The sequence below is a fragment of the Chelon labrosus genome (genome assembly GCF_963514085.1).
Source record: "Chelon labrosus genome assembly, chromosome: 10".
Classification (NCBI taxonomy): domain Eukaryota; kingdom Metazoa; phylum Chordata; class Actinopteri; order Mugiliformes; family Mugilidae; genus Chelon; species Chelon labrosus.
The window spans coordinates 14,418,079-14,430,570 of NC_140360.1; the positions used below are offsets into that span (position 1 = coordinate 14,418,079).

The 12,492-nt window shown below is 40.0% G+C and overlaps 1 protein-coding gene across 1 annotated transcript; it reads right to left on the reverse strand.

Annotated features, from left to right (window-relative positions):
- Nucleotides 1–6,980: 6,980 nt before the first annotated feature.
- Nucleotides 6,981–12,246, reverse strand: LOC311494247 (cytochrome P450 3A40-like). The gene is made up of 13 exons (XM_084553194.1): nucleotides 12,097–12,246; nucleotides 10,111–10,204; nucleotides 9,970–10,022; nucleotides 9,755–9,854; nucleotides 9,556–9,669; nucleotides 9,366–9,454; nucleotides 9,095–9,243; nucleotides 8,881–9,008; nucleotides 8,706–8,784; nucleotides 8,321–8,481; nucleotides 8,002–8,228; nucleotides 7,740–7,902; nucleotides 6,981–7,638 (listed from the first exon to the last, which is right to left on the reverse strand). The coding sequence occupies exons 1-13, from the start codon at nucleotides 12,165–12,167 to the stop codon at nucleotides 7,555–7,557; spliced, it is 1,512 nt and encodes a 503-aa protein (XP_084409320.1). The 5' UTR covers nucleotides 12,168–12,246; the 3' UTR covers nucleotides 6,981–7,554.
- Between the last annotated feature and the right edge of the window lie 246 nt (nucleotides 12,247–12,492).

Sequence of the window (12,492 nt, forward strand, 5' to 3'; positions counted from 1 at the left end):
TAACGCCTTTAGTGGAGGCTTGCACCGCCTGTGTTTCAGCTCCCCTTGATGGCCAAATGACAGTATCACAACTCTGTGTTTGATCTGCACTCAATGTGCCAGAGGTGTGGTTTCTAGGCGTAACCATGGAAACATGTATCACTGGATTTTATCTAGTTTTGCAGCTCTGTGTTAAGGTCAGTCAGAGTCACGTGGACAGGAAGCTTGTAGTAATATCAGGATCGGGTCTTGTTTTGTTGCTGCAGGTCCATTTGTGTTGCAGGTGTTATATTTCCCTACTGAAGTGTTTGGAGATCACGGTTCAAAATAGTGAAAAGAGGACTGGCTTTGTCATACAGTAAGAGAGGTAGGTCACGCCATTGAAGGGAGCTCTGTGCCCTTTGTTCCTCTGCTACCTTTTTATAAAATCGGCCTATTGAAAAGTGGGAACACAAACAAGACAGATGAGATGGTTTTGTTATCAGATCTGTACCCAATTGTGCCTGTGCCATTGTTGCTGTAAGAGTATAAGTGTTCTCACATTACAAGCTAGTCATTCAGCCCTACAGGTCACCTCTGCTTGGCATTTAAATAAACTTTAAATCAAGACCAGACTCTGAAAAGTACACAATTCTGTCAGAGTACAGTCTTGTATTCCTACAATATTTCAAAGATTATGTGCCCTCCTTGTGCCATGTGCTCAAGTTACACGTCATCGTGTTTCATCATGTCACACTATTGTACTGCTTTGTATTTTTCTACAACAGGTGTTGTAACATGATGGAACAACAGCCAATGCTTCGAAGCTCAGAAGTATTCAGATCCCTTACTTAAGTAAACACAGAAATGCAACAGCAAAATACTTCAGGTAATCAAGGCAACTGCATCATAGATTGTAAATGTACCATGTTTTCTATTGAAGTAGTTTTAATTTAACACAGTCTGCCCACGGAAAATAAAACACCATTAAACCATTTTGCAGTTGCAACTGACATTATTCACTTTAATTGGTTTTAGTACACTGGGTACATTAGTACTCACTAGTTTGCACAGCCTCACTGTCTTCGGGTCAGTGCAACTGTAACCTTGCTTGTTTATGAAGCAGTAGGTCACATAGCAAGATCTTTCTTTTTTAAAGTGAAAAGAAATCTTTTCTGCCGTGTATAAAAATAGTAAGATGTGATTATCCTCAATATGACGATGAGGGTTTAAACCGTAAAAACCGTATTCACTATGTAACCGTAACTACAGTATGATTTCTTAAGAAAACAAAAACCGCATCAGTGTCAAAACATATGTATATAAACTGTATAACATGCTAAATAATATGCTAGGTGCTACATAGTAGATATCAAGATATATCCTTTGCCATCTCTAAATATTTGGTACAAATTGGTATTCAGATTTGTGACGGGGTGAAATCTTTAAGGTAATTGTTCTTTTCCTCAAACTGTGTTTACAATCGTTTTGCTTGGATTAAGCCACGCTTGGGGGGAGAAGAAAATTGGCTTTTATCCTGATTACAGAAGGCCAAGAGGAGACAGCTCAACACTTCCAAATGCAGCTAGAGGGCGCTATTCACTGAGTGTTAAGAAAGAAATGGTGTAAAGTAAATCACAGCAAATACAGAGGCGTGGTTTCCCTCATATTCCCTTTTTGATGAGGGCCTATAAAATGTGTTTATGCCCTTTTTATCTTTTGCTTCTGTTAGTCAGAGTTTGCCTTGTTATTAACCGCCACCAGCAGTCTCAAACATACGACAAACACATTGACCAAAAAAAAAATAATCCAAGGTAAAATAACAAAGCATCAAATAATCAAGGAAAATGACCTGGCAAGACAAGGCTAAGGTGGCACTTGTTCTACTGGCATGATGAGACAGGACAAAATGGCAAAGGTCTAAGGGAGACACAGACAATATATACACACTGGGGAAATTAGAGACAGGTGGAAACAAACAGGGCGGGCGAGAACACACAGGAAGGGCAAGCCAACTGCAACGCAGGAAGAAACACAACAAAAGCGGAAACAGAAAAACAAAAACACCACGCAAAACACAACCAGTTTTACTTTTTCAGTATGACAGTTGGATTCTGGGGTGAGGTAAATCCATCCGACGCCACCTCCACTGAAATCTAGGAATACACAAAAATGTGCCAGATGAAGCTCCGGTCTGATTGGATGTTCTTCAAAAAGTTGTGGAAGGATTCCAACACATCAGCAGGGAAGAATGACACATTCGTCATCTCAACAATTGGTGCAAAGAATGGGAACAGAACTGCAATGAATAAAAAAACAAAGTCAATTGAGTATTCACAAAGACCGGATGGATGCATGAATTGGGGCGTAATGTTTGACATACCCACTAACAGAAGCAAAGGATTAAAGAAGTTGAACTTCTTTTTATGTTCGCTACAAAAGGATCGGATGATTGATGGAATCGGTGCCCACACTAAAGGCAGTGCTGGTTACAACATCCATACTGTATGGTCCAAACACACTCCCAAAAAACCCCAGAAAACTTGTAATTCCAGTTGATTTCAATAGTACCCATTATTCAGGGATAAGAAACGGTACAAGAGAAAAAAAAATATCAGATGACTCACTCTTTGACCTCTATGACTTCGTCTGCCTCCACCTTCTTGTGCAGACTCTTGATGAGGTTGCTTTAGCATTATTGTGTTACATCTGTCCAAAAAAAAGAATACAACAGCGTTTAACACAACCAGTTTTGTTGCAAATCTTTGAATAATGTGCAAAAAGTACACAAAGAATTCTGCCATGTGCTTTGTAACCTCTTTCAGTCGTCTGCAGGTGAATGACACAGCATCACGTAAAGGTCCGTTTAGGCCCAGATCCTAAATCACACGTACACAGTACTACAGTGTTGCACCAATTGTAAGGAATGTTTGGCTTTAAAGACCATACTGTCACATGTCACTCAACTGTATAATAATAAATAAGTGAGAAAATATCATGCTCATCTCTGTACTTTGTTTTGGCTTTTATTTCTGCTTTTATTTCGAAAAGCAATGCAGTCCAGCGATGCATAATTAAAGGACAATTAAACTTTCTAACTGGATATTTTATGGCACATACAGTATTAAACAGCCCGTGAGTCATTTTTCCCTCAGTGAATGTGATGTGCACTTTACTTGCTATCGGTTACAGTTTGTTTCACAGCTGGTGTTTGAATGTAAATGGTGTAACTCTTCTCCATGAGTTGACAGTTGAAAACATTTTTTTTTTTTTATTTATTAAATACTGGCTTGAAAAATCCCCTTTAAAACTTAATGCACCATTTTAATGGAGGACATGTGAAATGGATAGTTCTGGATCAGTTGAATAGTAGGTTTGTAGACCGGCAACTCCTGTGTTCTGAAAGGTAGAATTATTGTTTTTGTAAGGGGAGTCTACACTTTCACTTCTCTGTCGCATAGGGGCCAGTCTCATGACAAGTTATAAATAGCCTTGGGAATGGCCTTGTATTCGTACAGAGCTTTTCTACCTATTGGTGCTTTTTACAGTCAAAATGTCACATTCATTCACAAACCACTGCCAAGCGTAGGGAGCAACTTGGGATTCATTGTCTTGCTCAAGGACAATTGGGCACGTGGTCCATGTGCAAGGGATAAAACTGCTAACCCTCCAGTCATTGAACAACCCGCTCCATCTATTGAGCTACAGCTGACCCTATACCTCCTTAAAGCATTCCAGATACAACACAACACTCTTAAATTGAGAGAGAGTTGTGTAGGGGAGCTTCGACCCCATCCAGGATATGTCACTGCTTGACTCCCATGCTGCTACGTCTCTGCGCCTCTCCAAACTGGGCATGCAGCAAACACCACCTACCGTAGATAACGCATTGATTAAGGATAAAGAACTCAAACAGCTCCACTTCAGAGAAACTAAGCTGTCCCTTTAACTTGAAAATGTGCTGCAGACCTTTTTGTTGACTTTCTGACCTATACCAGAAAAACATGGCGTCATGACCTCTGATCCACTTAGGTGTGGCAGTACACATGATCACATACTGTACACCCATGCACTCGTGACTTACACTGCCAGGACTGGTTCACGAACAGCAAACCCAGTCATTGTCAATGTCATTAGTCAGGCCTGTGTTTGTGTTAAGACATGTCAAGATTTCTATTGTGAGAAGCGTTTATTGAAACTGAGAGAATATAAATGTGTTACGTAATAACCAGCATGACTTCAAACCAGCCAAGAGGCAAAATAAAACAAACAAACAATGAAACTGAATTATTAATAATCATGTTACTGATTTGAAATAAATGGGCTTGGAAACATTTTCTTTATATTACGGCACATACATGGAAAAGGACTTGGGGCTATCCAGTTATTCTGTCTGACTCAGTTCTTTCCAAGAACTCTGTGCAGCTGTGAAGACAAACCTCTGTATACTAACAAAACACACTCTAGGGTGGAACAACTTCTGTTGTCGCCATTGTTATTTGTACATGCAATTTGGTAATTGCTGACTCATGGTCAGAAACCTGATCATTAAAACTGAAAGCACTGGCTGGGATTTTTTTTTTATAATGCATGGTGTGTGGTCTCTCATGTCACTGGCGGTCAGCGGACCCTTTCTAGATAATTATTTCTGGAAAAGAAAGGAACTAAAATCCACTATCCATTATTCAATACAGTGATCAACACATGAGCCACAGTTCTGTAAAGCACAGATATAACTATTGACCTTTAGTCTAATACATCATGCTGTAATTTACATTTACGACACTTTATGCACGCAATGATAAATGAGAAAAATTTGCAAGGTAAATTACAACCAGGAGTAAACTTCCTGTATCATTTTATTTTATTTGTGGCAGGCAAATAATCTCATGTTCTGTGCAAACAGAGTCCATGTGAGTGGCACAGGCCAAGTAATGGTCTAATCAGTGCCATAAAGTGTGTGTGTCATGTGCTGTGTTAGCTGCGCATTTGTGAGGACTTAACAATAAAAGCATCAACTTTACATTAGGTGCATTAGGTGACACCATCTGAATATTTTCAGATCTCAAAAATAGTTCTCTTGCAGGCCTCAGGTGGTTGCTGATATGGTGGCTCTTCACTGACAACACAGAGAAGTGTGCATTACAGAGTTACCACAAGGGAAACTTCTGTGTAGTTAGTGCTCTTCTTCCTATCACATTTCACCTACAAATCTTGACACATGTCCAAGTTTGGCAGCGATTACTCTTATCTGAGTGACATACTCTGGTCAGGGCCTATTGTTTATGGAGCCAAGAAAACGCTTCAGCCAGCAAAAAAGATAACACATTTAAGGATTACGGGACATGACATCATCTGAAAAACAAAACGGGTCCTTCCTAGACACACCTCCACAAACAAAAGCACCTCAATCATCAAATTGCCATATTTGGTTCAATCACACGTTTCAAATCCACTGTGTCCGCTGTGTCGCTACCTGGAGTACCATGTATGGCCCGCCGTTGTCCCGTGTGGACATATCTCGAGGAGGAGAGGGGCGGGGTTACATGATCTACTTCTCAGGAGGGAGGGGAGTTGCGCCAAAACTTTTAACCATAGATTCCATCATGTCATAAAAGAAACATGTCAGCTTGTGGAGATGGGCATGATATGTCCCTATTAATCTTTGATTAGAAAAGTTCTTCAGCTCAGATCTGAAGCACCTTGTTTGCTTGAATTCTTAGGACTAGCTCAGAGAACAATCAAGAAGGATGACGGACTAAGGAGGAGGTGTAGCGCTGTTTCACATACATGTATTTCTGTCTTTAACTGACATTCCTTTTAGAACTTGATCTAAGCTGGATTGATAGCATATATGCCAAACACAGAGGCGATAATAATAGCATTAGTTCCCTACAATTATAGACAGTCAGCAACTCAAAAGATACACCACTCCTTTTGGAAGGCAGGACCTGTTTCTGGGGACACGTTATCAGGAATGGTCCCTCTAGTAAAATTGATTATCTGTGTCAAAAATCCATAGAGACAAGTCCCGTGGAAGACCCCATCCCATTCTCGACGCATTTCCACGTTTTCAAGGGCCTTGGGTGACGGAAGGGTTAAAAGCTGATCACGGTTGTCCCGAGCAACACAGGCATGCCAAGTGCTGTGAGGAGAAAATATTTAGAGAAAGTGAAGAGTGGGGAAGATTCGCAAGCCTCTTTCTCTATCGTCCTCACATGCAAGTAAACATTATTGGCACACAGTGAGTTTGGTTAATCTGACGTGCTAGCCGATGACACTGAAATGGCAGCTGTTTAGAGATTGCGTATCAAGATCTTGTGAAAAAAAATTACAGTGGAAAATTGAGAACAGCTAAAACAAATACTATTACTTGACTTATTCGGTGCCAAGTTGATTCACACAGAGACAGAGATCAGTATTCGCGATTTGAGCTTACCGCTCTGTGCATCCTCTCCACAATGAACACTGCAGCCTCTGAGTTGCCCAAAAGAGACCACCGAAATGTAAACATGAAAGACCCCTTGTAATGAGGCCGTGTTTGAGGAAGCGAGGAGGAAAAAAGTCAGATGAAAAACAGCTGTTGATACATGATGGAACAACAGCCAGTGCTTCGAAGCTCAGAAGTATTCAGATGGTTTACGTGATGTAGCGAAATCTCTAAAGTAATCACTCTTTTATCAAACTGTGTTTACAATATTTTGCTTGGATTAAGTTGCACTTGGGGGGAGAAGAAAATTCCTTTTATCCTGATTACATAAGGCCAAGAAGAGACTGCAGACAGCTCAGCACTTCCTAATGCAGCTAGAAGCAGCTATTCCAGTGAATAGCTGCCCTCATATTCCCTTTTTGATGAGGGCCTACACAGTATGTTTCATGTCCTTTATATCTCTTGCTTCTGTCTGTCAGAGAACCAGACAGAATTTTCAAGTCTGCCTAAAACTACAGATTACTAACAGCTAAAGGATTGTTACCAACTGCCTTAAACATGCGACAAACACATTGACCACACATTGACCGAATTCAGTGCAAATATTTATTTAAGACACATGAAATACAAAATTTAGAGGCGTGACTAAGCATGCTTACATTGATTCCAAACTCAAATGCAGTAGCAGTAGCCAGAAGACGCTGTCAACATAGAACTAGGCACTGTTTACTATATGTTGGTATTCATGAAAAAACATTTTAAAAATAAGTGCACATAAAGTGCAAATTATCAAAGTGAACATGTGTTCAAGAGGAGTAATGGTGTTATCTTCTGCCATGGCAGAAGATGTGTGACAAAAAAATAAGCACAGGTAACTTTGGTAGAACTGAAGCCAAGTTGTTGACTTGACTGTACAGATTTCTAAGTACAGTAGATAGTTAATGTTGCAAGCAAAATACTTGTAAGGAAGCTCATAAATTCTATAAATGGAGCCTTTGAATATATTGCTATGTATGCTCTATTTGGACTGCTGCTTAGCTGCATGTCTATATGAGTGCGTGTTTGGCTTATTTTAGAACTATTAAGAGGCACTTGAAATTGGTGACTTTGATTTATTAGTATAAGCAGTTAATTGTGAGACTAGCCAGGATGAAGTTACGTAAGAGTTAACTTGTTGTTCTGGGCTTGAGCTTCAGCTTGATTGGATTCTTGGGTGAAGTAAATCCATCCGGTGAGAGCTCCACTGGAATCTAGGAACACACAAAAACATGCCAAAAATGAAGCCCCGGCAAAACTTAAATCGACATATGTCACCATTTTAAGACCGCTAATACAGATAATGTTTTCTCACTTCTGTCTCCTTGCATGTCACAAAGCTGAAGTTCTGAAGGATCTCCACTATGACCAACTTCATCATCAACACAGCGAATCGCATGCCAATGCAGTTCCTTGGCCCAACTCCAAAAGGCAGGAAGGCATACGGATCTAGGTTGTCCTTGTTCTCTATGCTGAACCTGAAAATAAAAGGTCAATAAATAAAAAGTTGATTAGCCAAACGACTAAATCTAAGATACTGTAAAATCTAACAACCCGCTATTAATCAAGTATGGTACCTTTCAGGTTTGAAGGCTTCAGGCTCAGGCCACAAAGAAGGGTCACGATGAAGGGCGTAAACTGGTATCATGATGACAGTTCCCTTAGGGATGGTCAAACCGTTTATCTCAACGGAAGTCTTGGCCACTCTTTCTAATCGATTACCAATAGGGTACAGCCTCTGGGATTCATTCATCACCATGTCCAGGTATTCCATCTTCATCAGGGCATCATAGGTTGGCTGAGCCTGGAGTGAATCAAAATATGAAGTTACTTAGCAAAGCAAACCCAATGTGAAAAAGTTTGAAAAAATACAGTAAGAAAACTATCTTAAGTAACCTTGTTTGGAAAGGTTTCATCAACCTCCTCTTGCAGCTTCTTTTGGATGTCCGGGTGAACTGCCAGGTTGTAGGCTAAAAAGCACAGTGAGCTGCTACTGGTTTCATAACCAGCAAAGATGAATATCATGGCCTGAGCAAGAATCTCTCCATCAGTCAGCCCTGCAACACAAGCACATGATATCATGACAATAGCTATGGACCTGTAAGTCAACTTTGTGATAAAATGATTGCTTCCTACTTTCTTGAAAACATTATTACTCATCCGTGGTTGACAGAAAGCAAGATATTATCTTAAGGCCAAAGAAAGACCATATATATAATATATTACACTGCACTAACTGTGTTTCTCAAAGGTAATCTCTTTGCCTGTTTTTTTTTTCTACCTTTTTGGGCGCTTGAATCCTCTTTGTTGTTCTCCGAAACTTGCGAGTCCACCATCAGCTGCATGAAGTCCACTCGGTTCTGCCAGACAAAAGAAAAAAAGTTCAGGACAAAAGGTTCTGGACACAAATTACAAATTGGCCAGTATTATATCTGTTCGAATACACACTGAATTACCTTGTGATCATCTTTGCTCCGGTCCGCTTTGATGTTTTTCAAGAAGCTGTAGAAGAATTTTAACACCTCGGCCGGGAAGAATGACACATCCATCATCTCAATAATTGGTGAAAGGAACGGAAACAGAACTGCAATGAATACAAGAAAATTAAGTCAATTGAGCACTCACAAGGACAGGATGGATGTAAGAATTGGGGCATAATATTTGACATACCCACTAACACAAGCAAAGGATTCAGGAAGTTGAACTTGACCATTCTTTTGATGTTGGCTACAAAAGGATCGGAGGGGTGATTGATGGAGTCGATGTCCGCACTGAAGGCAGTGCTGGTTACAACATCCATACTGTATGGTCCAAATATTCTGCAAAGATAAAAAAATTAAAAAAACAGAAAAGTTGTAATTCCAGTTGATTTCAATAGTACCCATTATTCAGGGATAAGAAACGGTACAAGAGGAAAAAAAATAAAAATCAGACAACTCACTCTTTGACCTCTATCACTTCATCTGCCTCCACCTTCTTGTGCAGACTCTTGATCAGGTTGTTTGAGTGATTCAACATTATTGTGTACATCTGCCCAAAAAAACAAAAAGAATACAACATCATTTAACTATTCAACCAGTTTCGTTGTAAATCTGTGAGCAATGTGCAAAAAGTACACAAAGAATTAAAACCTCCTTCAGTCGTCCGCTGGTGAATGACGGAGAAAGTATACTCCGAATCCTCTTCCATTTCTCATCTTCTACTACTGACACGGCATCACGTAAAGGTCCGTTTAGGCCCACATCCTAAATCACACACATACTGATTAATATTGTGTTTTTCCAATCAGGAATAACTTGAGGAAATTGGTTCTCCATTTTTTTTTCCTACCCGTCTGTTGGTGAAGATAGAGTAACACTCCTTAACCAAGATGGTTTTGATCATGTCTGTGTCCATGATAGACAACACAGGCTGTCTGCCGTCGTACAACCTTGAAATGCAACAGCACATATTGTAGTTTCAACCAGCAGCAACGTATATGAAATATATGGTATGATACTGTATATGGTAGAATACAACATTTCGGTCTATAATACCAAACTTACCCCCACATCTTCCCATACTGCTGAAAGCATTTCATGTCAAACTGGCAAACACCCTGAAGAATAAAATGCCATAAAAACAGTCAACACCATTATCAGCAGAGTGTCAGCATGGATTGCTATACCATCCAGCAAATGTCTCACCTGCTTGTAGCCCAAAAACGTCCCAATAAAAGGTAAAGGCCTTGGTCCACGGACGCCCAGTTTCTTGAAAAAGCCATATGGAGAATATCCGTACCTGAGTATTAAAAGCAGGATTGTATAAACCAATTCCACATAATATGAACATCATGTTATTATAAACGTCTCCTTTTCTGTTGTGGGACATCTCCATTTTTAAGTCCCTTACGTGCAAGCTCTTCCTTTGTGTAGATTTATTTTCCTTTGCATTGTTCTATTATAAATATAAAGACATCATTTAGAAATTATGGTATTCCACCAACTGTAATTAATGTTTGGCTTTAAAGACTATACTGTTACATTTCACTCAACTGTATAATAATAAATAAGTGAGCAAATATCATGCTCACCTCTGTACTTTGTTTTGGTTTTTATTTCTGCTTTTATTTCTAAAAGCAATGCAGCCCAGCGATGCATAATTAAAGGACAATTAAACTGTCTAACTGGATATTTTATGGCACATACAGTAGTTAACAGCCCGTGCGTCATTTTCCCTCAGTGAATGTGGTGTTCACTTTATTTGCTAGTTTGCCGGTATTTGAATGTAAATGATGTAACTCTTCTCCATGAGTTGAAACCAGTTGTTTCCTCTGTGCCTCTCCAAACTGGGCATGCACCAAACACCACTTACTGTATCCAACAAAGGCTCAAAAAAGGCAGCTGGACTTGTAGAGTTTTTTGAGAAGACGTTTCACCACTCATCCGAGTAGCTTCTTCAGTTCTAGCTGCAGCTAATTTCCATTAACGATTGGGTACTTACCTAAGACCCACCGTTAATGGAAATTAGCTGCACCAGTTTCTGGTTGTTAGCATAACAAGCACGTTTTCAGGAGGAGTTCCTATTTAAACCTCAAACTTCCCACCAGTCCCCTAGAACTGAAGAAGCTACTCGGATGAGTGGTGAAACGTCTTCTCAAAAAACTCTACAAGTCCATTTGCCTTTTTTGGACCTTTGTTGGATATACCATGACCTGGATGACTGAGAACCTTCACAGACACCACCTACTAACACACCGATTAAGGATAAAGAACTCAAACAGCTCCACCTCAGAGAATCCAAGCTGTCCTTTTAACTTGAAAATGTGCAGCAGATCATTTTGTCACAGCCGACTTTTTGAAAAACATGGCGTCATGACCTCTGATCTACTTAGGTGTGGCAGTACCAGTTTCACTTATGCAAAAGACTTGCACTTACACTTAGGACTGCTTCATAAATAGCAAATCCAGCCATTGTTAATGCCATTAGTCAGGCCTGTGTTTGTGTTAAGAGAAGATTTCAATTGTGCCAAGGATTTATTAAAACTGACAAACTATAAATGTAAAAACCAGTATGACCTCAAGCCAGCCAAGATGCAAATAATAACTAAAAAACATCCCTATCCCTTCATCCTTGTCTTTCACACACAGACTTTTTAAAGTTATTCTGTCCGACTTATTCTTATCTAAGAACTCTGTGCAGCTTTGAAGACTGACCCATGTACACCAATAATGAAACAGCTTCTGTTGTCGTCATTGTTATTGGTACATGGAATTTGGTCAGCTGGGTAATGTAGCAGCTCAGTAATTGCTCGGTGAGAAACCTGATGAAACTGGAAGCAATAAATAATTAAATAAATAAATAAAAACGCTGTTGAGCGCTGGCTGGGATATTTCTATAATGCTTGCAAGCATCAATTGATGTGTGGTCTCTGTGTGGTCTCTCGTGTCAGGTTACCCTTTCTAGATAATTATTTCTGGAAAAGAAAGGAACTAAAACATGTGCAACACAAAATAAACCAGTTTCACACTATCTACTCCACGGACTCAACGCATTTCTACACTTGCGCACCAAAGCAGATCAGTTCCCATTTCCTAGAATTATGCAATAGAGCGATCAACACAGGAAGATGTTTTGTTTATGTATTCTATATAACACTCTAGAGGTACAGATATGAACAATACCAAACTTACACCGCGATGAGGGAAATGACAAGTACTATTAAAGTCCAAGTCTCGATGGAGAAGTCCGGAAAATAGCCCATGTTTACTCCACTGCTCACCACGGGCGATCGCTTGTTGGAAGCTGGAGCTCCGGACGTAGGCGGACCCTCATTTAAAGTACGCAGGTTACGTAATATCCTATCTCGGCCATCAGTCCCAACGAGTTCAGCAAGTTGTACCTCTATGTTCGTGCGTTTTTTTTTTTTTTCTAATCAGCAACTGACTCAGCAAGATCAGCACTTTGCATTTACAATTGGGTTGACCTTACCCTCTGAAAGCAAGGGATTATAAGGACCCCCATAGCAAAACTGGTGTGGCCTACCTCTGGGCCACACCTCCCACTTGATCCTCGGGGATCAAGATCTC